Genomic DNA, 25,801 nt, shown 5'->3' on the forward strand with positions numbered 1-25,801 from the left:
CCTGATGCCCAGTGGGGCCTTGACTGTGTTCCATATGGAATTAGTGATCAGCGTGTGGTTGGCTCACCTATTTGGAATCTTGGAGATGTCTATCTTCTCTCTGGAGGAGATGTAAGGAATCAATACCACTTTTTTTAGGTCTGGTAGTCCTAAAAGCAGGGGGAGAAGAACACACAAGCTTATAGACCCCGACAAACTTAGTCACTGATCTTTCTCTCTTTTTATGAAATGTAAAACAACCTAGGGCTGCGACTGCTCTGTTTTTGTAGCTCACAGCTACCAGGGGCTCTTGGGAGCCCTGGGGCAGGACTCTTGCCCCTGTGCCCCGCCCCTCCATGCCAGCCCACGCACCCTTAACGACCCGCTGCAGCTTGTCCATGTGGCTGTGCTCTTTGCCGTTGTATACGACGGCCTCCACGGAGAAGATGAGCTTCGGCTGGATCTGAGAAAACCGGTCCAGAACGCCCTGGGGTAGAAGGAGAGAGCCATTGTTGCAGAGGTCCAGGGGTTAAGAATCCACCCTCCAATGCAGGAGAGGCGAATATGGTTCCTGGTTATGAGAAGGGGACAACAGATGATGAGATGGTTGGATGGCATCACCAACTCAATGGCCATGAGTCTGAGTAAACTCCGGGAGTTGGTGATGGACAGGAGGCCTGGCGTGCCGCAGTCCATGGGGTCGCAAAGAGTCGGACATGACTCAGCGACTGAACTGAACCGAACTAATGACCTAAGATCCCACTTACCTCAGGGCAGCTAAGACCACCCGCTGCAAACTTCTGAGTCTGCGTAGCACAACCCTTACCCCACCCCACCCCTGCAAAAAGAAACATCATTGTTGCTCATCCAAAAGGCAAAATCTCCCAGTAGCCCATGGGACCACTGTATCTTCAGGGAAAGAAAAGGGAGCATGACCATGGCTCAATGAAGCCATGTCCCTGCATTCCTGTCACCTGGAGGCCAAGAAAGACAGCCAATCAAACCAGACATGCACCTGAGACAGGATCATCACTTCACAGAAAACATCAATGCAAAGAAACACCAGATGGGCTCACAGACACACACTGAGTCTATCAAGTGGGAAAACAACTTGGTGTTTGCACCACCACAATGGTGCCCCACTTTACAGAAAGAACCTTCCAACACGGCTCCTCTGGCATATGTAAGGGAAGGCGCACCTCCCCAAAAGGAAGCTCTGTATGCAAAGCGGTCCCAGTTGGGTTCTCTTTGATCTTCAATGACAGAGGTACCTGAATCCTCCAAATGACACTTTTTGCTAAGCAAATGGATAAACCCATAAACATGTACACTTGTAAACCAGCCCATTTGAAAAAGCAGGCTCTCCACACCCACCAGTCTATTTAAAGCACACATGGAATCACCATCCCTCTCAAGCACATCCTTCTCGCTGAGAGAAGGCACACTTCTCATGCACACACAAAACTGACAGGTGTAGCCTTGAGACACACTGATACAACCTGCATGCAGCCCTGAGGGTGACAGGTACAAGCTCTCACAGTCTCCCCTCCGGCTCCCCTTCCAGCCTGACAAATACAGACTATGGCAGAGCCATCTTCATTCACAAAAACAGCATCTGGGAAGGCATCACCAGACTCCGGACTCCTGGACCAGCATTCCTGGTCCCTTGCATGTAAGCCCAGTGTAGCAGCTCAAGGTCAATGCCTGGGGCTACTCCAGGGATGTCAGAACCTCTGAGTGAGGATCTGATGGAAGGGTCTCCACCCTGATTGCAAGATACAGGCCAACTGTGGCGGGACGATTAACTAAACTCACCGGGTAACTAATTAACTGGCCTGGAGTGGGCCAGGCACTGCTTCTCAGAGTTCCCCAGGAGTCAGCACAGCTCATGCTTAAGACAAGGGGAAACCAGGGCCCCTAGGAATGGTCTTGTTGACAGCAGTGTTGAGGTGGCCTGGCAATCTGGGCTTTCACAAGCCCCTCAGATGATTCTAATGCATGATAAAATTCGTGACTCTCTGGACTAAAGAGTGAAGAACCGAGATTCTACTTTCAGTGTCATCCATTTTCAAGACACAGTGCCAGGCAAGCAGAGTTCCTTGTCCTTAGAACATACAATCTATCTGGGGGAAAAGTAGCAAAGCAATTAAATGTCACTGTTTCTAATTTCCAATTGCTTTTAGTGAACTACATCCATCCTTTAGGTAGCCAGGAAAACAAAACAAGAGAAGAAAGGAAGGAATAAAGCTATAAGGAAAAATTTGTGATGGGTTTGATCAATAAAACCAAAATCTTTTTTCCAAGAAGATCAATCAAATAAGCCTCTTGACAAATGTGATCAAGAAGACAGATAATATTTCTAGCCAACACTTACATGGTACTTATCACGTATCATACACTATCCTGGACACTTTACTAATATTCATTCATTCAGTGCTCTGACACAGCATTATTTTCCCCACATTACAGATGGATAGACTGAGGCCTACAATCATCCAAAGTCAGGAATCACACTTTACTTCAGAAAGATTAATCAATGACAAAGCACTATGTTCAGTGTTGTTAACAAATTGCCAAAAAGCAGATGAAGTGGATGATTCCCCAAGAAGACATAAATTTATCAAAAATGATCCAAGAAGCAGTAGAACACCCGAAGAGAAAATAACCATGGGAGAAAAAGCAGTCAAAGGTCTACCTCTTAACACAGACACCAGGGAGGGACAGAATTGCAGGCAAGTGTTGCCATATCCTCAAGCACTAGAACATTCCCTTTAAACAAACCATTTCAGAAGACAGAAAATGACAGAGAACAAGCAAACAGAAAAAGAGATTACAGACCAATGTAATTTACTACACTAACAGATTAAAAGGGGGTAAAGCTTGTGATTATCTGAAAAGCTTTCGCTTTCCTCACAAAAAGCTTTACTAAGCTGGACACTTCCTCACTGACAACAGTGTCTCACAGAAATCTATGGCAAATACATCGCTCTTGATGGAGGAGAGTCCGGTAGGACATCCCAGGTGGTCCAGTTTAGGACTCCGCACTTCCACTGCAGGGGGCCCAGGGTCGATCCCTGGTTGGGAACTAAGATCTGGAATGCCACAGTGTGGCAAAAAAAAAAAAGTATCCTGGCAAAAAGCAGAAACCAGCTTCCGTGCCCAGACTGCCACGGTGTCCTGGAGTTCCACCCAAGCCAGGAGCCGGGAGCCAGGAGCTGGCAGAAAGGAGCCGAGCAGCAGACAATAGAAATGGCTATGTTGAAAAAGGCCCGTGAGAACCACCAGCTGAAGCAGCAGAACTGCGTTAGGCAAGGTGGCCATGCACAGACTCCACAGAGCGGCACTTCTCTGGTGGTCCAGGGGTTAAGACCCTGCACTTCTACTGCAGGGGATTCAATCCCTGGTCGGGAACTAAGATCCCACATGCCAAGCAGGGCATGGAAACAAAAAAAAAGAGAGAGAGAGAAAACAACAGCAAGCTCCACATAGCAAAATAAACAGTTTTTTGAGGGTTTTAAGAGAGTCGGAGAGTCCTCACTTAAGCTGGGAAGAATATTTTTGCCCATGAAAACATCTACATGTACTGAGTGTTCAACATCCACCTTTCCAGCTGGTGGCAGGCACTCACACATCTGATTTCCCATCCCCAGCAGCAGGCTGGGGCTATGATCAGCTCCACATCCTTGCTGAGGCAGGACCAGCATCACGTGCCCAAAGCTTCACAACCTGCCAACGGCAGAGCTGGGGTTGCAGGTTGCTCCATCTGCCACGGGGGCTGGTGCTCTTAACCACAGCACTGCCTCTACTAAGGAAAGACTATCCCTCAGGACAGGAAAGCCACCAGGCAGCAGAAGAGAGTCAGGGATGGGGTCCCCACAGACTGAAGAGGGGGAGGAAGCAAGAACCATGGCCAGAGCATCCCAGGACGCCTCCGCAGAGCACCTCTGCTCAGGGGCAGCAGGGCAGCAGGCTCCGCAGTCAGGTGGAAGGGGAGCAGCCGTTCTGAGCTGAGGGTGCCACGAGAAGAGCCCAGGGCAGGGGGAGCCAGTCCAGGGCAGAGGGAAGCTGGCCCAAGGCAGGGGGAGCCAGCCCAGAAAAGGGAAAGAACTTCTAGAACGTCTGGGGCCAGGGAGGAGCAGGATGGGGCCAGACAGGAGCCCTGGAAGGAGGCAGAAATTTCTCCATAACACCTAGCATCCTTCTGGTGGACTAGCCCACACAGGTAGAAGGACCAGAGAGCAGCGACCTGGGGCTCAGACATTACGGAAGTGACTCCTGGTCACAGGGAGAGAGAGCAGACAGCAAAGACAAGTGTTTCAGAACCAGAGGTCAGAACAGGGCACCGTGAAAAGACTCAGAGACCCCATGACATAATGGTGGGGTTCCTGGTGGGTCGAGCTAGGATCTCTGAGCATCAGAAACCAGCTGTTGGCCTATTTCAGTCCAGGAGAGGGATGCTCAGTCGTGACCGCTCTCATGTCACAATGAAACGAACACACCTGTAATCAGCTGACCTGATTCGGCGCTTAGCAACCAGCCCAGCGCTGTAACCAACAGCCGGGCCAGTGCTGGATCACATGGACAGCCACCCAGAGTGAGAACAGTTCTCCTGTTTATGTGCACATATGGACGCGTGTGCACAGGTACACACATACACACACACAGCAACCTGAAAGCATTCTGCAAGAGCGAGGGCTACAAGCCACTGGCCTGGCTCTCGGATGTGTGGCTATCAAAGGCTGGACTACCCCAGCGTCTCTGAAAAAGCCACCCATTCAAAGGTAAACAGTGACACAAAGGAAAAACCAAATGTCAACACACACAGGACCTGGAGGTCTTGGTGAGGCTGGAAGGTTGGGGATCTGAAGAACAAGCACCCCACCCACCGGGAGATGTCCCTGAGCCCACTGCGGGGCGGGGGTGGGGGTATCCAAGGGAAAGGGTGGGAGAATTGGAAGGGACGGGAGGAAGGGTGAGGTGACAGGCAGTGGTAGGGCAGACCAGAGCCAAGGGGTGTCAAGGGAAGTGAGAAATGGCCACCAGCATCCTCGAGTAAAAGCGGCATCCCCACCCTGCCCCAAAACAGCCCATGCAGACAGGCACACAGCTTGGCAACAGAGGGGGTCCTGTCATCACCAGCCTAGTTAGGCGAGGAGGATCATCCGTGGGCAGGTCTCCATCCACATGTATGGAGACCCTGCCCCCATACCTGTAAACTGCCCAGTAACTATCCCCCATGCGTGTGCCACAGAACTAGAAACTACTTCATAGTCACTAACAATGTAAGCCAGTCACAAAAAAAAAGTTAAAATCAGCATTTGCAAGAGAGTGGCAATTTTCCCTTTACTACAGGGATTTTCAGTGATCTGCAACAGAAAATGAGTCAAAGTAGGAAAGACATTTGTACTTCACTGCAAATTTCAGAAACGGACCCTTTATTGAAACTGGAGGACCATCTAAAAATGGTGATGCTGGAAACTGAGAACAGTAGCCTCTGTTTTGTTTACTTATTCGGCCACACTGGGTCTTAGTTAAGTCACGCAGGATCTTTAGTTGCCTCATGTAGGGTCTAGTTCCCTGCCCAGGGATCAAACCCGGGCCCTCTGCACTGGGAGCACAGTCTTAGCCACTGGACCACCAGGGAAGTCCCCAGGAGCCTCTTTTTTAAGTAGAGATTTGCACACCACTGAAGAGGACCGTCGCAGGCCCACAGGACTCCTCTTTCCCACCCCAGGCCCCATCTCATCATTAACTCTCAGTGCTTCCCTGCAGGTTTTAGCTACTGGAAGAGAACAGAGAAGATACCTGAGGCTCTGGGGTCACTGCTTTCTACTAGGTCCTTGCTGTGTTTAGTTGCTCAGTCATGTCTAACTCTTTGCAACTCCATGGACTGTAGCCCACCAGGCTCCTCTGTCCATGGGGATTCTCCAGGCAGGAATACCGGAGTGGGTCTCCACACCATGCTCCAGGAGATCGTCTAACCCAGCCAGGGATTGAACCCAGGTCTCCCGCATTACAGGAGGATTCTTTACCATCTGAGCCACCAGGGAAGCTCACAGGTATCGATGCCCACATGAGCAAGTGCTGTGGTCCAGGTTACTTGGACCAGGGCTTCCCGGACACAGGGCTCACCCTTGGGAGCTGACAGGTGGTACCAGCAGACAGGGGGCCCTGAAGTCACCAGGCTGATACATGAACTGTCAGCTGCTCAACACTCACTCCTGGAGACTGTGCGCATGACCATCTGCCTCTGGCTCTACACCAGGGGCTCAGCAAAATGAGGACCACCTACCAGAACTCAGGGCAAAGTGAAGCGTCTTAGTAGAAAGATGTTTGGCCCTGTCATTTTCTGATGGAATGGAGGGTTCTCCCCGGACTCAGGTCATTGCGTGGCAAAGATTTCTCTGAATCAAAAGTGCTGAAGGTCGTGGCCACAGCAAAGCCACGCTGCCATCTAGTGTGCACGCGCGTCCAAGGACAGCCACCACATCAGAAAACCTGAACCAGCCTCAACCCAGGGAAGGAATGCCTGGGACGCCCTCCAGCGGCACCCACGGGCTGTGTCCTCTACACTACAGGACCTCGGACCAGTCAGCCGGAGTGGCCTGTGGTGGTGACATTCCGCACAGGACAGATTCATGAGAACAGGCGTGGGCTCAGGGCCACCTGCTGATGCTACAAACAAGAGGGAGGTGACCTGTCCCCTAAGGCCGCCCCGCCCTGAACTGGTGGCTCAGACCTGCCACCAGAGGTCAACTCACGACCTCTACTGTCTGCAGCTTCTGACACCCTCAGGCACGAGCTTCAGTCAGGCTCTAGAAGGCCACAGCCACATCCTCCTGCCACACAGAGCTCTGCCAACATCTTTACGACTGCTTACAAGTTCCAGTTCACTCAAAAACACCCACCCCTCTGGACTTCCCTGAACGTCCGGTGCCAAGGACCCTGCGCTCATAACGCAGGGGGCCTGGGCTTAATCCCTGGTCAAGGAACCAAATCCCACATCAGGAACGTCTGACATTTACTAAGCTTGGGGGTGGGTCAAGCACTGTCCCAACACTAGATGGGCGTCACTGCTGCTGTCCTCACAAGCTTCCTGCGGTGTGTCCCCAGGAATGGGAACCCGGAAGCAGCAGAGCCTGATTCAAACCCAGGCAGGAGCCTGCCTGCTGGTAACCTCCATGCCACATGCCTTCTCCAACCCCGAGGCACCTTCACCACTTCTGGGCAACATAGCTTAAGGGCTGCTAAGGGATCCAAGGACAACAGTGCCCAGGGACAGGCTCCCACAAGGATGGCCCAGTCCCAAGCTAAGAGGGCCTTGGGGATCAAGAAGTCACCCTGGAGCTTCAATCCCAAGTCAGTCCTGGCTGGAGGCGATCTGGCAGAGGCCCAGCAAAGCCCCAGGAGGCACAATCACGGCCACCAGCGATGAGGGCTGAGACGACCACCCTGTCCCTGAACTCAGCAGGGCTCGGGCCTCACTCCATGGGGCCAGGACTGGCCTCGGCCAATCACTTCACTGCTCCAGGCCTCCATGTTACAGAGCCACGTCTATCCCTCCTCTGAGTGGTACAGGGGAAAATAAGAAATACTGTGAAATCTTTTCCAGAAGAGCGAGCCTTAGGACAGACATCGGTGTCAAACTCACACCCAAAATGCCTGGCCCATGGACCAGGCACATGGGTCACAGAGCAAGGCTGGAAAAGCACCATCACTGCATCTATAGTCCCAGTGAATCAACGCTCCCACGCCGATCACGGGCCCACACAGTCTACACTTGTTTCATGAGACTCCCTCTTTCCATTGCCCCTGCCTCACACATGAGGACAAACAACTCACCCAGGGATGCACAGGCAGCAAAGCCAGGCCAGCCCTTAGCCCCTGGGCTGCTCTGACAGATGCCCAGAGCTGGGGCCACGCCCAGGGCAAAAGAAGAACAGTCTGGGAAGAGGCCCACTGTGTCCTCTAACAGAGGACTATCCTTGTGGCTCCTAAGGCTCCCTCAGTCCTAAGGCTCTGCAACCAGGAGAGGACCCTGATCGGGAAGTGGAGAGTCCCAGGAAGTCCTGCTCTACTGTTTCTTCCTTCCCCCTGTGGGGCTCAGCTTCCTGCCCCTGCCTGGGTCACTCTACAGCTGGTGCACCTTGGTCCCTGGTACCCTCCAAGTTTAAGGGAATAAAAAGGCTCAACCCACTCCCATATAGGGTGCAAAGTTCAGACCCAAAGTAAGAGACGAGGGCTTCCCTAGTGATCCAGTGGTTAAGAATCCGCCTTGTAACGCAGGGGACACCGATTTGTTCCCTGGTCTGTGAAAATCCCCCACACCACAGACCAACAAAGCCCGTGCGCCACAACTATTGAGCCTGCACACCGCCATGCTCTACAACAAGAGGAGCCACCGAAATGAGAAGCCTGCTCACAGCAACGAAGCGCAGCCCCCACTCACTGCAACTGGAGAAAGCCCTCACGTAGCAATGAAGACCCAGCGCAGTCAAACATAAATAAATAATTTTTAAAATACTTTATAAAGAGATCAGAAACGGCAATGTTGGAGGCCTTGGGGGAACTTCTGTGAGCAAATCTGGAAAACAGTCTGCAGAGGATAAACATCAGAAAACTTCATGTGGGCATGAAGTCACCAGAGCAGCGCTCAGGCACTTCTTACTGGATGCTCAGAACACTGCCCATCACATGTAACACACACTAATGCAGCCAATACACATCGGACGTGAGGAAAATTACAGAAAGGAAGGAAGAATCATTTACTTGTAGACTTAAGAGAAGATTTGGCTCTGTACTCTCCCAATGGCCCAGTGGTTAAGACTCCACCTGCTAATGCAGGGGTCATGGGTTCGATCCCTGGTCCAGGAAGATCCCTCATGCTGCAGAGCAACTTAACTCATGCACCTCAGCTATTGAGCCCACACACCCTAGAGACCCTACTGTACAACAAGAGGAACTACTGCAATGAGAAACCTGTGCACTGCCAACGGCGTAGCAGCCCCCGCTCGCCACAACTAGAGAAAGCTCAAGAGCAGCAATGAAGACCCAGCACGGCCAAAAGTAAGTTAATCAATTAATTTAAAAAAATATTCAGCTCCGTCTGGCACCTTCTCTCCCAAGGATCACAAGTCACTGGCTGGGGAGATGGGAGGTCATAGTGAAGCCATTTTCCTCCCCACCTTGCTGGTCCCACCCTGCAGCTGCCCACACCCTGACCCAAGATATCAGGCAGAAATCACAGGGAATGATTCCTTGCAGGGGAAGCACACCCAGGGCACTTGATGGGTCCCCAACTCACATTCACGCCAAAGTCTGGGGACGTGGAACTCCAGATGGCCCCAATGCTCGCAGCCGCCAGCATGGCCTCCACGGCATGTGTGCTGTTGGGCAAGTAGCCTGTGGAGAGGACACAGGGAGAACGCTTGGTCAGGGTGTGAGGATGCAGAAGACTTCCAAAAGCACCTCCTAGAGCCAGAGCAAGAGAGGGGAGAGGGCTGGCTGTGAACGGCTCACAGAGTAGGGCCAGGCCCACCCCACCCACCTGACAGCTCCTGCTCAGATGCCGCAATCACCTGCTGCCAGCCTGACCGCTTCCTGTCATCAGCCCCTCCAACCCACTCCGATCAGTGACTCCCACAAAATCTGGTCTGGCCTCTTCTCCCTCCACTCTGGCACTCACTCTGGGCTCAGTCACAATAGCCTGCCTTCAGTTCTTCAGTAGTTTGAAGCTCCTGCTGCCTCAGGGCCTTTGCACAGGCTGCATAAGCTATCTAGACACTCCCACCCACACCAGCCTTCCCTACTGGGCTCACACTCATCCTTCAGCACTGAATGCAAATGAAACTCCCTCAGGGAAACCTTCTCCAAGGGCACTCCATGAACTCAGGTGCCCTGGCCAGTCACCCACAAAGCATGCCATATTTCTCCCTCACCAGATTTACCATAATAATCACCTAAGGAAAATCATAACTGGCAGCTTATAACTGGTTCTCTTGCGAGGGATGGCACTTCGACTGTCTTGTTCTCTGCTTTACCAAATGCCTTCTGTCACACCCTGCAGATCAAGGCCGTTTGGCCGGCCGGTGGGTGGCTGTTTGGATGGAGGGAGGAGAGGAGAGGCTGTAGGTGAATGAAGACAGAGCAGAGACACATACAAGCCTGAAAGGGGCTCAGGCCTGACTTCAAGCAGGAGGCTGGGCTTCTACAGTAATAGAGGCAGAGAACCTTTATAGCCAAAGAGACTACCATCGATTAAACAGATTGTCTTAAATGCTCCAGAGGAAAAGATCTGTGCACAAGGCAGCCAGGAGCAGAAGGGCCAGGGCCTCCCCCGAGCACGGCTCCCTGGTTACACAAAAGCCCTCTCTGCTTCAGCACCCCATGCGCCCTGGACAGCTCTCCTTCTGCTCCTCCTCTGGAGAAGGGATAGGCTACCCACTCGTGTTCTTGGGCTTCCCTGGTGGCTCAACTGGTAAAGAATCCACCTGCAATGTGGAAGACCTGGGTTCGCTCCCTGGGTTGGGAAGATCCCCTGGAGAAGGGAAAGGCTACCCACTCCAGTATTCTAGCCTGGAAAATTCCATGGACTATACAGTCCATGGGGTTGCAAAGAGTCAGACATGACTGAGCAACTTTCACTCCCTTTTTTCACTTCCCCCGAGGGTAAGTCCACCCCCTCTGCAAACACACGCCTAGTGCCAACTTTCAGTGAGACCCTCGGGAGAGAGGAGATGGTTAATGGCTATACCAACATGCCCAGTGGCTTCTCCTGCTGACGCCCTGGCCTGTGGTCCTGGTCCCATGACCCCTGGGGGCAGAGAGGGCAGCCTCACAGCTGGACCCCCCAGACCTCGTGGACTTTAGAGCCAAACAGAGGAGACCGATGATCAAATAATCACAAAAACCAAACAGAAAATTACTTGGGTTGGCCAAAAATTTCATTCGGATTTTTTCTGTAAAATGACACATTCTCTGAAGACAGAGGATGAGATGCCGACAGAGGATCCAATGGGGGCAACCCAGGGGCTTCCCTGAGTGACTCCTGAGGGTCCAACGGGGGCAACCAGGGGGCTTCCCTGAGTGACACTATTTGCGGGAAAAGTTACAGGCCAGTGGGAGGAGGCTGGCTCCCCACAAATGATCTGCTGGACACTTCGGAGGAGCGTCCAGCAGTCAGGGAGGGACTGAGGAAAGGCGAGGGTGTGAGAAGGCAGGGAAGGAAGCAAGAATGCAAGGCCTGTGCAGACCTGCCCCTGGGGGGCAGCAGGAGCTAGTGAGCTTCTGAGCAGGGGACAGACACCCTTGATGCCACAGGGGTTGGTGTCTTGAGCAAAGCCATGTGGCCAGAAGACAGAGAAGCTCTCTCTTTTGGTTTAAGAACAAGATCTGATGTCTGATCCTAGAAGGAACAACTTAAACATTGACCCCAGCATCACAGCAAAAAGCACACAGAACCCCAGCTGGCTGTGAACTGGAAACTGTCCCTGGACGCCTCCTCATTACTGGCCCCAGCCGGGATGCTGGAGGATGGGCAGTACTGAGAAGGCACACCTGAATTCTCCACCCACGAGAAACTCTGTACAACCAGTCAGGTCAGCCTCTCTGCCGCCCTGTTTAAAGATGAAGAAACTCGAGGTCCAGGGGATGAGGAAGTTCTCGTTCAAACCCACAGACCCTACTAACGCATATATATGGAATTTAGAAAGATGCAAATGATAACCCTGTATACGAGACAGCAAAAGAGACACAGATGTATAGAACAGTCTTTGGGACTCTATGGGAGAGGGTGAGGGTGGGATGATTTGGGAGAATGGCACTGAAACACGTATGTTGTCATATGTGAAACGAATCACTAGTTCAGGGTCGATGCATGTTACAGGATGCTCAGGGCTGGTGTGCAGGGATGACCCAGAGGGAGGATAAGGGGAGGAGGGAGGTGGGAGGGGGGTTCGGGAGGGGGAACTTATGTAAACCTGGGGCGAATTCATGTCAATGTACGGCAAAACCAACCAATATAATATTGTAAAATAATTTGCCTCCAATATAAATTAATTTTAAAAATTAAAAAATAATTTAAAAAATTAAAAATAAAATAAAAAATAACAAAAAAAAAAGAATTTTTTCCAAGAAAAACATACACATAATTTTATATAGAATTTCAAAGGGTTCTTAGTCTCTCAACTAGGAACTTAGTCCAGAACTGGACTTAGTCTAGAGACTAAGAACCATGGATTCCTATGGTTCAGTAGATCCTAGTCTTTATATCTCTGTTTTAGATGTTACTTTTACATTTTAAAACACATATTTGGGCCACTATTTCTATAATTACCATTTTATAAATATAGCAATATTATAATATTGATAAATATATGAATATAAATTATTAAAAGACCCAGTTTGTGACAGCCGTATATTATCTTTCATCAAAAATTAGTTGATATATTTCAAAATAACAGTAGAACAACTACTTAGTATTACATAATCTAACAATTTGTAACATTAAATACAATTGCTCTACTAAAAAAAAAAGCAAAAAAAAAAAAACCCACAGACCCAAAGGCAGCACCAAGTACAGAAAGAAGGCCACCTGACTCCAGAGAGCCTGGTACCCTCAAAGCTGCTAAACAAATTCTCACCAGGAAAGACTACATGGGAGAAGCCACGCTGAGGAAACCCTGGTGGGGATCCTGAGGGACAGTGTGGCCACCAGCTTGGCTTAGGGAAGCTGGGCCCAGGGGTCCTGCTCCTATGCTGTAGCACCAAACAGTTACAATTGATTGTTTAACAGATCTGTGATGAGGTGTCCTGGCCATGAAATTTCATGTCTCATTAAGTAACTCAGGGAATTCCAAGGCGGTCTAGCGGTCAGGACTCTACTCTTTTGTTGCTGAGGGCCCAAGTTCAAGCCCTGGTCAGGGATCTAAGAACCCACAAGCAGCATGGCCCCCCCCAAAAATAAAAGTAACTCTTTAAAATAATCTCCAGAGGCCAAGTATTTTCACATACTTTATGTTGACAGCCTTGTGAACTGAAGCTGTCTGCATGCATGCATGCTAAGTCACTTCAGTGTGTCCGACTCTTTGCAACCTAAGGGACTATAGCCCTCCAGGCCCCTCTGCACATGGGATTCTCCAGGCAAGAATACTGGAGTAGGTTGCCATTTCCTTCTCCCAGGGATTAAACCCGAGTCTCTTGCATCGCCTACAATGGCAGATGAGTTCTTTACCACTAGCACCACCTGGGAAGCCCTCTCATTTAGATCAACACCCAGTTTTTTATGAATTGGTGAATTTTCTCCCCTGGACCTCGGTTTTTCATCTGGGAAACAAGCAGGTTGACGGCACCACCCCTGACATCTGTGCGGTGGATGTAATCAGTCAGGTGAATCTCCACTGATAAAACTCCCTCTGCTGGGTTTTCGGGATCAGTCTATAGTCATGTCAACAGAAGCAGCAAAAATCACAGTATGGAAACTACCCTCCGAAATTCCTCTGGAAAGCATTGCGTTGGAGGTGGGCAGACCCAGAAAATGCAGCAGTCAGCTTTTCCCGGCCTTTGAAGAGTCAGTGGTAAAGAACTCAACTGCCAATGCAGGAGACACATGAGACTCAGGTTCGATCCTGAGTCAGAAAGATCCCCTGGAGAAGGAAATGGCAACCCACTCCAAAATTTTTGCCTGGAGAATCCCATGGACAGAGGAGCCTGGCGGGCTATAGTCCATGGGGTCGCAGAGAGCCAGACATGACTGAGCACGCACTGATGAACTCTCTGGCTTGTGTTTCATTAAGGACTACATTTTGGAACCTCCCTGGCAGTCCAGTGGCTAAGACCCAGTGCTTCCAAAGCAGGGGGCCCAGGTTCAATCCCTGGTTAGGGAACTAGATTCCACATGCCACAACTAAAGATCCTATGCATCACAACTAAGAGTGGGCACAGTCCCATAAATAAATTAAAAAAAAAATTTTTTTTTAAAAAGGACCATGTTTCATTAAAAAAAAAAATACACAGCTGTGAACACTGGCTCCTACTCAGCACGAAGACACACTCACACTGGGGCTGGGAGCCAAGGACTCTGAGAGCCCAGCTCGTTCCGCCAGGCCGTCCTTTCAGTAATCGTCCTTCCTGGCCTAGTTTGTGCAGCACACATATGCACAAGGCCACGGGCAACCCCACCCAGCTCCACCGCATTTCTTCCCAGCCACTCCCGTTCCCAAGCGCCAGGAGCCAGAAATACCCACCAACGACCCGGTCTCCTCTCCTCACGCCCACCTTCCTCATCGCCGCTGCAAACAAAGCCACCTGCTGCCGCAGCTCTTCAAAAGTCACCTTCACGATCTCCTCCTTGCCTTCCCCTGGGAAGAGCAGAGGGACCGGTCACTCATGGACTGTCCTAAAAAGAGAGGCTCTGCTCTTCGAAAAAGACACGTGTACCCCAGTCTGCATAGCACCGCCATGTACAATAGCCAGGACATGGAAGCAAGCTAGATGTCCATCGACTCACGAATGTATAAAGAAGATGTGGTACGTGTACACGATGAAATTATCACTCTGCCACAAAAAAGAACAAATCTGAGTCAGTTCCAGTGAGGTGGAGGAACCTAGAGCCTGTTATACATTGTGAAATAAGACAAAAAAAAAATCAAATATACTATATTAATACATATATATGGAATCTAGAAAAATGATATTGATGAACCTATTGGCAGGGAAGGAGATGCAGATGTAGAGAATGGAGTTGTGGACACAGTGGGGACGCCAGAGAGTGAGGCGAATGGAGAAGGTAGCATCAACATATGTACACTATCAGGGGTAAGACGGAGAGCTGGTAAGGCGAGAAGTTGCTGTGAAGCACAGGGAGGCCCTGGAGAGCTGGGATCGGAGAGGGGACGGAGGCGAGCAAGGGAGGGGATGGATGCAGAATCATGGCTGATTTGTGCTGTCGTATTGCAGAAACCAACACGACACGGTAAAAAGAAAATTTTTTAATTTAAAAAAACAAAAAAAGATTCTGGGGAATTCCCTGGTGGTCCACTGGTTAGGGCTCCATGCTTCCACTGCAGGGGCTTGGGTTTGAACTTAGGGAACTAAGATCCCACACTCCACACAACCAAAAAACAAAATAAATTTTTCAAAAAAGAGAGAGAGAGATTCTGAGTAACAGACATGGATGAAACTCACACCTGTACAAATTCTAGTTAGAAAACATGCCTGGGAGACGTTACACAGATGCAGAGAATGCAAAATAAGATACACAGTTACCCAACGTTACGGAAAAGAAAAGCTGTGGAAAAGGGCACCTCTGAGACACACTCAGAATCTGCCATTAAAAAATTTCTTTTTTTACTATTGGCAATGCTTTTATAAAGTGAAGAATTCCTTGATTTGGTTGTGATTTTTTTAACATATATAATTTTCCAAGGGCTGGGGCAAGAAAAGGGGAAATCAATGTTGAGTGGGTACTGAGTCTCAGGGAAAAAGTTCCAGAGAGCTACTGCATGGCAATGTGAATATACTTAACACCACTGAATTGGACACTCAAAAAATGGTTAAGATGGTAAAGTTACTATTTTGTGTTCTCATCACACACGTGTACACACACACACAACCCAAAGGTACCAAGATATTGTTTGGAAATAAGATATCAGATTCTGAATGCTTCAGAACCAGGACTTCCCTGGCAGTCCAGTGGTTAGAACTCCACGCTTCCAGTGCAGAGGGCCAGGTCCAGGAACTAAGATTTCTAATGCCACCTGGTGCAGCCAAAAACTAAAACAAAAAATACACACTAAGAGAGGAAAACCCGAGCAGTTGCTGGGACTCACGTGCGACATAAAGGGCCACTCGGTCGTTTTCTTTGTGTTGCAGGAGGTTTTCTGCATAGTTGAGGCGACTGCCTTTGAACCACTCAGGCACATCGGCGATCCCTTTGGATGTGTCCACGACCTAGAGGGACAAGAGCAAACCAAGACACACATGCACGAGAGGATAACACCAAGGATGCATGCAAGTGACTCCGCATCCCAGGAAGCCAACTAACCAACCAACCCAAAGCGACACTAGATTGTTTTATAGACTGAAAGCTGACCTGGCCCAAAGTCTGGAAACTGAAAATAGAAATGAATCCGGTACTGTGTACCTGACAGTTGCTGAGAGATCTTAAGCATTCCCACCAAGGGGAAAAAAAAAGGTAACTGTGTGAGGTGATGGCTGTGTCAATTATCTTGGTAATCATTCCACAAGATATGTATGTATTAAGTCATCACATGTACTCTTGAAATACATAATTATACATAGCAATTATTCCTCACCAATGTTAAAAAAAATTAATGCCAAGGGAAAACACCATCCCCACTAATTTACTCTGTCAACAATTATTAAGCCCCTACTTTATGAAAGATGCTGATGAGAGAAAGTAAGACAGACATGGCAGATGCCCAGTGTTCCAGGTGTAACCAGGAGCATGGATACCAGGGGGTCAAAGTGCAGGGCCTACCTGACCCTCCCACCACAGTTTTCAGAAAGCAGGATCCCTGCCTCTGTCCTCAGGGGCTGGAACCTTGGTTTTCTTCCCCAGGTGCCTGCAGATGAACCTTTCAGAATGGCTCACCTCACAATGAAACCAACAACACAACAAATGATTTTTTGAATAACAGAGTTCCCAGTCCCTGGATATTTATTGAGCATAAAGAGCTGGGATTTTTCCTCTAAAATCCAGGTTAGGAACTTTCCTGGTAGTCCAGTGGTTAAGACTGAGCTTCTCCTACAGGGGGCACAGGTTTGATCCCTGGTCAGGGAACTAAGATCCCACATGCTGCATCACCAAAAATAAAATAAAATCCAAGTTAACAACAAAACTGATAGTTTAAAAAACAACTATGTGAATGCATGTAGCATCAATGAATATATACTTTAAAATGGATAAAATGGTAAATTTTGTGTTATGTGTATTTTACCACAACTCTAACAATTTTTATTAAAAACAAAGTGATGCCCTACTCTTAGGATCACTTAGAGTGGCAAGACAGGGTCTGGGATCCATGCTCACTGGGAGGTTCCAAATCTGCAGAATACCCATGAGGTCCTTGACCCCAAAACAATCTCCCAACAATTCTCTGAGGCAATGACTTTTTCCCACTGTTGTGAGGATTTAAAATAAGATAGGATTCAGTCTTCTCCCAAATCAACACTTTATCCTGAATCATAACCACGATCCCCCCAAATTAATGATTTTTCAATGTAACCACAAAAAGAACGTGTAAGTGAAATCTCTACTTACCTCATCATACATGCGTGAGAAGACAATGCCACTGAATTTCCAGAATTCTGCCCAGAAGTCTGAATATGACTCAACCGACCAATGATACAAGTCATCATAATTTTCTGGAAAAAAAAAGACGTACAGCTCAGGTAAATCTCAGGAGGAAACTTAGTTCAATGATAAGATGGAGTTACGTGTGTCTGAAGGCTTCAAAGGCATTTGATGAGAAAGGATCTTGGGAGAGCAGGGCACCTTAGTCTTTGTTGAAGCAAACCCACCACTGCTAGTCCCCAGAAGGAACCAAAGCAATGAGGCAGCTGATTTTTTATCTTAACCAGCATGTCTGAGACCATGGATTCTGGACCCAGAAGGCCTGGGTTCAAATCCCGGCTTGGTCATTTGTTAGCTGTGAGGCTTCAGGCAAGCTATGTAAGTGCTATGTCTCTGTTTCCCCATCTGTGAAATGGAAATGATTAATAACAACCTGCTTCACAGGGCAAATTTGAGGATTTCAATGAGCCCAGGTATAAAGTACTTAGGGGCTTCCCAGCTGGTACTAGTGGTAAAGAATCCACCTGCCAATGCTGGAGATGCACATTCGATCCCTGGGTCGGGAAGATTTCCTGGAGGAGGGCATGGCAACACACTCCAGTATTCCTGCCTGGAGAATCCCATGGACAGAGGAAGCTAGCAGCCTACAGTCCATAGAGTCACAAAGAATTGGACACGACTAAAGTGACTTAACACATTATTATACCCTACAAACTCAGAAAACCTAAATAGATTTGAAAATTCAGCCCAAAACTGGAAGCCTGCCAATGACTCTTCATGCCAAGACAATGCTATGGGGATTTTTTTGTATTATTTACTTATTTTGATTTTTGAGTAAGTGCTACATTCACAGGATTCAAAATTACAAAGTAAATAAAAGATTACATGGTTAAAGAAAAAAAAACCTCCCTCTCTCTTACCCCACAACCCTCTAACTTTTCTGGTCCAGAGGTAACCGGTGAAAGAGATTTTTTTGTGCGCGACCTTGCAGATTTTATGTGTCAGCAAATACATCCCTCTGCCTCCCACTTTTACACAAATGGAGGTACGTTCTTCTCAGCAGGTTCTAATCCTGGGACCATGGGCAAGTCCTGTCCCCTCTTTGGGCCTTTTTAATCTCAGTATGTTTTCAACAGGACTTAAAATTCATCCACTGGTGCCCTCAGGGATGATAACAGTTCAGCAGGAAGCTGACCAACAGGTCAAGTTCTCTCACTGCATCACTCAACTACCGTTTTCATCATCCTCACTGGGGATGTATCCAGAGGATGAGTGATCCCTTCCCTTAGCAGTGTCCCTCCTCCATGTGGCATCCAGTAAATTCTGTTTTAAAAGAGTTCTTTTTTTTTTTTGTTTGGCTGCACTGGATCTTAGTTATGGCATGTGGAATCTAGTACCCTGACCAGGGATCAAACCTGAGGCCCCTGCATTGGAAGCTCAGTCTTAGCCATGGGACCACCAGGGAAGTCCCAGCATCTAGTATTTGTTTTCAGTCATGCTGGACAACAGAGCCGGAGGAAGAAAGCAATCGCTGAGAACCAGGGCAGCAGGGGCAGGAGGCTAGGACCAGGGAGGAAGCCAAGAGCCCAGGCCATGGGGCTTCTCTGGCAGCAGAGATCGGGACAAAGTGGGAAGAGTCAGCATAGCCGTGATGAAGGGAAGGGGGGGCCTTAGAGCTCTGAGTTTAAGAAAGAGAAACTGGTGTCCCAGCAATGATACCTGCCCCTCCTCCAAACCCTACAAGAGACCCTCCCCCGAGCCCCACCCTATATCTACTCAAGCCAGGAGCCACAGCCCAGGTCAACCAAGCTCACAGGGAAAGACGCCAGGGATGGTTGCATCTGGGAGCCTGGAGCCAGCCCTGACTCTCGACACAGTGCTTGGGGACCTCAGGTGGGCCACGCTATCTCTCTGGGACTGTTTCTCTCGAGTGCCATCTGCCAACTGGCTGGAGACAGCCCCGGGTCCTCCCATGACAGTGCAGGGTTAACCTGCCCCTCAAGCTAAGCTGGATGACTGGCTTTGAACCTCAGCTCTTGCCACTTACTAGGCAGCGACCTTGGGCTGGCTGCTTCACCTCTCTGAGCCTCAGCATCCTCACCTGTGACACGGGGACAACAGCAAACAGCACGCTGCTCAGACACTGGCTTCAGGGCTGACCATCTGGGTGCAAGTCTTGCCACTCTCTAAACTAGATGATGTCACCCAAGTCATTAATCTTCTCTGGGCCTCCGTCTCTTCCTCCGTAAAAGTAAGATAATGGTACTTACCGTGGGGTCACTGCAAGGCCTGCGTGAGTCAAAGTACAGAAAGCACTAAGAACAGTGCTTGTCAGAAAGGAGGGCCCAAACATGTTACTCTGAGCATCACTCGTGACACATGATGGACCTCTTGACCGCACCACATGAGCTCAGACAAGGAGACAGGGATGAAAAAGCACGTGCTAGCAAGAACCTGCTGCCATGTCCTCCGTCAAGGGAGGCAGTGCCAGGCCCAGGGCGCTTCTCTGGCAGCGGAACCTCTGGAAGGCCTGGAGGAAACTGCACTAGACAAACAGGTCCTGCAGGTCCTCCCTCTCCCAGGATTTTTTTTTTAATCATCTTGGTCCTCATAAATTGCAAAGAGCTCTGGCACCAAACCAAACATCCCCCGCCCAGGCTGACACAAGAGATGGAGCCGGAGCTTGAAATGCAGGCCTCCCCTGGAGACCTTGAGAGCCCATCACAAACTGCATCCCCAACAGCATCTAGCAGGGTGGAGGAATGTAACCAGCCTGCTGACCCAGGAGCTGGAGGTTACAACAGCATCTCCACTTCACAATGATCCATGGAGAAATGGGTGGAGTTTGTGCCCAAACTCTCCCACCGTCCACAACTCTCCAGTCAAGCAGGGACTCCAGGGCTTCTGTTCACACACATACACCCCAACCTGGGCTCAGAGGCTACAATCCAGACACCTGGGTGAACAACCACAGGCATGTCTCGTTTAGTGTGAACGATGCTCAGAAAGAAACAGAAGCAGCTGATATTAAATTTGGGTTTCAGAATGAAATTCAGAATTTCTGGCTTCTCCTGAGAAGACGGGGCACCTTGACTGTGGGAGCTGGCCAACAGGTGTCCACTCCCTGGCCCCGGCTGAGCCAGGCTGACCCAAAGAGCCAACCAGCTATTTTGGAAATGACCGAGTGCCTTGTGAGGCTGGGTCAGAAGGTCATAAGGACACTGCAGTTCATGCTGTCATGATCACTTGCTCTTCAAGAAGCCAGTGGCCATGTTGGGAGGACACTCAAGCAGTCCTAGGTGGCAAGTAGCGGAGGCCTCCTGCTCATAACCAGCAGTGACTCACTGCCACGCGAGCCAGCCCCTGAATAGTGTGGCTGCCAGCCCCAGTCCAGCCTTCTGATGAGAACAGATAGACACAGCCTTGGGAGACCCAGAGCTAGAACTGTCCAGCTGAGCCCCTCCCAGAAGCCTGGCTTATGGAAACTGAGAGATACTAAATGTCTACTGTTGTTTAACGTCACTAAGTCCTGGGGTGATTTGCAATGAAGCAACAGGTAGCAGTCACACAACAAACAGCTAAAGCGGGTAACAGCTGCCCCAACTGACCCTTCACACACATGCGAGAGGCGACCTGATACTGCAGTTCAGGGCACTGACTCCAGCCCTACTGGTCACGGTTGTGAGACCTCAGCCAAGACTCTGAGCCTTCAGTTTCTCAGCTGGGAAACTTGATGCAACCCCCATCTATCTGGGCAGTTTACTGAGGATTAAGTTAGTTAATCCATGTAAAGTTACCAAATGAGGCCTGGCGTATAGGAAGGGCTCACTAAACATTCACTGTTAATATCTCATCACCTGCCTGGTCCCTGCAGGCCTCTGAGTTTGTAAGCCCTGCCTGCAGCTTCACTGGCTTCTTCCTCCCCACCTGTGAGAATTCTGACCCGCCTACACCTTTCGCATCTCAGCTCAAGGTCCTGTCAGCCCCCTTTAACAGCATCCTAATAGCCCCGGGGCTCAGAAGGTGGGCGGCACACGCCCCTACATCTGCTGCTACCTTTGTGAGAGCCTTCTCCCCACAAGGACATTTGAGTTGTTTGAGAATGGAGACCAAGCCTTCTTTGTGTTGGCCAGTTTTCCCCCAGATGCTGGCATGCGGAGACGAGTTGCAGTTTGTGATGTAAAGACACTTGGACCAGTCCTCCAGAAGAGCATGTACTGGGACTTCTCTAGTGGTCCAGTGGTAAGGCTCTGGGTTCCCAATGCAAGGGGGCAGGGTTTGACCCCTGGTCAGGTACTAGATCCCACATGCTGCAACACAGATCAAAGACCCCATGTGCTGCAGCTGAAAGACCTGGCACAGTCAAATAAATATAAATATATATATATTTCGATTAATGGTGGTGTATGAAAAGCAAACAGTAATGTGTACCATAAAGCTGGTGGCACTCCCTCCCCTAGTGACCGAGAGCTGGTACATGTAGTATGCCCCCATGGCCTTGCAAACAAGGCCAAGTGTCACAGGCATATGCGCTGGGCTGGGGCTGAAGGCCGCACCCGAGGTCTGCACCCGGAGGACCCCAAGGTCTAGGTGGGCATGCTGTGGATTCCCAGACGAACTCTGCTGGAAGCCATGACAAGAGCCAACCAACCTATGGTTCTGGTCCTGGAAAAGATTGCACAGTTCCAGGGAGGCCCTGCCCCTCCAAAACACAAGGACAGAATCCTCCCACTAACAGTGGTCTGGGGTGGTTTGGGGAATGCCCCCCATTCACCCCATCTCAGGGTTGCAGTAGGGCTGAGCCAGCCTGTGAGGACTCATTCCTTGTTCTCTCCCTACATCCAGACAAGAGCATCACTCAGTGCTGCCTACCAGCCACTGCTGATGGCACAGACAACACAAGTTCAAGGGTGCTGTGTTTAAGCAAATAAGAAGGCTCACAAATAGGGGATTCCCTGATGGTTCAGTGGGCAGGACTCCATGCTTCCACTGCAGGGGGCACAGGTTCAATCCCTGGTCAGGAAACGAAGATCCCGCATGCCTCACAGACCAAAAAAAGAAAACATGTTCACAAGTAAATGAAAAGGCAAGACAGGTTAAAAGTCCAAATTACATGCAACTGGAGAGACAGGAAAAGAAAAGTGGGCAAAGAGAATAATCAGAGAAGACAGCATTTGAGTTGGCTCCTAAAGCAAAGCCCAAAATGCCCAGGGCCAGGCCTGTGGAAAGGAGAGAAGCAGGGTGGGTTAACTATCAGGAATAGAAGAGGAGGAAGAGAAAAAAAAACCAAGGTCTAAAGCACTCCCACCAAGAGAGAAGCCCCACTCAGCTCAGCTGATGCTGCCTGTGGGGACATGAACCCATCATCACGGGCCGGTGGGTTTGCCAAAGAAGCTGGAAATCTTGCTTTTCCTATGCAGTCTCTCAAGGAGACTGCAACTCAGTGTGAGAAGCCCAAACTAAGTCTGCAGGTTCACCCTGGCCAGCAGGCCACCAGTCCCAGCCTTGAAGGGCAGACAGGAGTTGGGCAGACAGGCTGGGGGCTACTGGTGCCTGCCAGTGTCTGCTCAGCCACCCCCACTGGCCAAGTGTGGCAGAGCGCTCAGCCTGATCGCCCTCACGCCCACCCAATGATGTTGGTCCTCTCATTATGCCCATTTTACAGATGAGGGAAACCAAGGCTCGGGAGATCCGGTGACTTCCCTCTGACCACACAGCTAGTAAGTGGCAGAGCCAGTTCAGAATCCCAGCAGTTGGATGACAGCTCAGCCTCACACATCTCACAGGAATGCCCTTCTGTGAAATTATTTTGTAAAGCGTCAGGGAGAACAGCTGGCAGAAGAAAAAGAGACATGGAATCAAGGCAAGGAAACACAAAAGAAGGATGTGGTTCCACTCCTGGCTCTTGGTGGGAATCAAGTCTGTGCCCCAGGGAGTTTCCTGGATGTCCAATGGTTGGGACTCTGCTCTCACTGTCAAGGGCCCAGGTTCAATCCCTGGTGGGGGAACTAAGATCCCAGAAGCTGTGCAGTGTAACCAAAAAGAAACAACTCTGTCCCCTAATCCAAAACACATTAACTTACCAACTATTACCTGAAAAAAAGACCTAGGGAGTAATAAGCCACACCTGTCTCCAGGGAGCAGGCAGCGGGAGAGGGAGGGAGCTGGGTGAGCAACTGAAGGGGCTACCTGTAGAAGCTATGACGCCCACTGTGCTGTGGAGGACATGGAAGCTGCCAGGTGGCAGGATGTGCAAAAAATCCACGGTCAACAAGGAGCCATTGTGAGCCTCAGAGCCCAGGTGTGACCAACCAGACCTTCGCTTCAAGGCTGGTTAGGCAAAGCCCGCAGGCAGCAGGTACTGAAGAGAAAAGAAGCAGGAAGGAGGAAAACCAGCCAGTGTTCAGGGAAGAGGAAACCAGGGCCCCCAGGGAGATGCGGGCACTGGGGTGGAAAGGGGACCATGCTGGAAGGCAGACAACCCAAGCCTCCATTCCTGTGGGGCTCCCTGAGGACAGTGATGCCACCAACAGAAACAGGAGTCCCTGTAGCTGGCAGAGGGGCCAGACGAGGGGGAAAGGGTCACAATGAGATGAAAAATCGCTGAAGGGAGGATGCAGGAAGTAGGTGGACAGCCAGGTAGAGCTGGCGGAAAGCTTCTCACTCAGAAAAGGGCCATCGCACCCAGGTGGCTCCTGAGGACAGGGAGGGAGCTGGAAGCAGGGTACTGGGCTAGGTTCTGTTTGGGGCTGGGAGTGTAAACACATAAGGGGCAGGAGTTCCACCCCAATCCCAGAGACAGCCTCCTGCCTGAGCATCAGCCATCTCCTCGATGCCCAGAATCCAGGCTGGCCTCTAGCAGGGTCAGCCTGGGGGGGGCGCCATGAGGGGTCAGCACCAGGTAATGTGGCTGGCAAGTGACCCACCCCTCAACAGAAGGGAAGAGCTAAGGGTCAAAGAAGACCTCGGTCAGAGAGACAGAAGCCCCTGGGATGGGAGGGCAAGACTCCAGGGAGCACTCCTCACAGGTAGGAATGCCTAACAAGGGATCTCTCAGTTCACAAGGGTTCCGAGACCAGAGGGGTGAGCCTGCCAGGGAGATGGATACTGCAGAGAAGAGGAGACTGGCCCCCCAAGAAGAGAGGAAGTGACACCCCTCACAGACACGAGGGCAAAACCCCACAGTCAGAAGATGTCCCACCCCCTAGGGAGCGGGCACCCTGTCCAGTGGCTCCTCCAACCCCCCAGAAGCGGGAAGATGAAAATCAGGAGACCATTCCTACAACTAAGAGGGGCCCTGACCCCAACGTCCAGGAAAAGGGGTTTCCCGGGACTCCAGGAGGAGTGTCTCTCTGCCAAGTGGTCCCTCGGACGGCCAAGGGAGGAGCCCGATTTCTGAAAGCCCCTGGTCCAGCCAAGAGGTGGCCGGGGAGGCCCCCGGGACGCGCACCCCGCACTCACCCAGTGCCAGGCCGCAGGCGGCGCCCACGGCCGCCCGGAAGCGGTCCATCTGCGTGTTCTTCTTGCTGTCAGGCTCCCACATCACCTGGCACTCCAGGATCTCCTCCCGCCCGGCCCGCGGTTCCTTGGACATGGCTGCGGCGGGGAAGGCCGGGGCTGCGCGGGGGACCGGGACTAGGCCGGGGACCGAGCCGGGGGCGGCGGCAGAGGCCGGGGAGCGAGACCCCGGGTGAGCGGCGAGGCAGACGTGGAGCAACTGCACGCGGAGCCGCCGCCCCGCCCGGACTCCCAGCGGGCCCCGCCCCCCAAAGCCCCCGCCCTTCTAAGGCCCCGCCTCTCCCGAATGTAACCCTCCGCGGGCGCCGCGCCTCGAAAAGGAGTGCTGCCGCCGCTCCGGGACTACAACCTGCGCACGCCCACCCGGTGGTGCTGCGCAGGCGCGTTGGGCTCGGCTCCCCAGCCTCACCTGGAGAGCGAAGGGGTTAAACCGGGGCCGGAAGTCGAGGTAGCGACCACAGACTCGTTCATGTGTTCTTTCTTTAACGATTGATTTTTTTTTTTTTCTTGGTCCTACCCGTATTTACCGAGCGCCTGCTGGGTACCGGGCCCTGTGCAGGCTTTGCAGATACATCACCGAGCGAAGCGTAATTCCTGCCCTTAGTCAACAAGAGATAAGGGGTGGGGGACAGGTGTGGGGAGGAGCGGGGTCAATCAATACATTATATAAATGTCATACATAGTATAATACATACAATAAAAAACAGTATACCAATGAGTATCATACATAAAAAAGAGGAATACAATATTATTCACGTAATAAAAGGTAATAAGTGCTATGAAAAATCAGGGAAGGGTAGAAAACATGGGAGGAGTGTTTCTATTTGAAAAAGGTTATCAGGGAAGGTCCCATTAAAAAGGTTATTATATCAATAACTTGAGGTAGGAATGAGCTACTTAGTAACCTGGAGGAAAGTTTCCAGGCAGAGGGAACAGCAGGTGCTAAGGTCCTGAGGCAGGAGAGTGTTAGGTGTGGTTAGTGAGCTGGCT

General features: G+C 50.6%; 1 protein-coding gene across 2 annotated transcripts in view; it reads right to left on the reverse strand.

Annotated features, from left to right (window-relative positions):
* The window catches only part of AACS (acetoacetyl-CoA synthetase), a 53,228-nt gene extending 28,187 nt beyond the window's left edge, over positions 1-25,041 (reverse strand). For both annotated transcript variants that reach the window (XM_055405131.2, XM_055405132.2), the window contains exons 1-7: positions 24,755-25,041; positions 17,261-17,364; positions 15,807-15,927; positions 14,223-14,336; positions 9,284-9,381; positions 352-466; positions 68-149 (exon numbers count right to left, since the gene is read on the reverse strand). In XM_055405131.2, coding sequence (XP_055261106.1) covers positions 68-149; positions 352-466; positions 9,284-9,381; positions 14,223-14,336; positions 15,807-15,927; positions 17,261-17,364; positions 24,755-24,887 — 767 coding nt within the window. In that variant the 5' untranslated portion in view covers positions 24,888-25,041. The remainder of the gene's footprint in view (positions 1-67; positions 150-351; positions 467-9,283; positions 9,382-14,222; positions 14,337-15,806; positions 15,928-17,260; positions 17,365-24,754) is intronic.
* Between the last annotated feature and the right edge of the window lie 760 nt (positions 25,042-25,801).

The sequence above is a fragment of the Moschus berezovskii genome, chromosome 19 (assembly GCF_049115385.1).
Source record: "Moschus berezovskii isolate FMDL1 chromosome 19, NW_MosBer_1.0, whole genome shotgun sequence".
In the NCBI taxonomy this organism is placed as follows: domain Eukaryota; kingdom Metazoa; phylum Chordata; class Mammalia; order Artiodactyla; family Moschidae; genus Moschus; species Moschus berezovskii.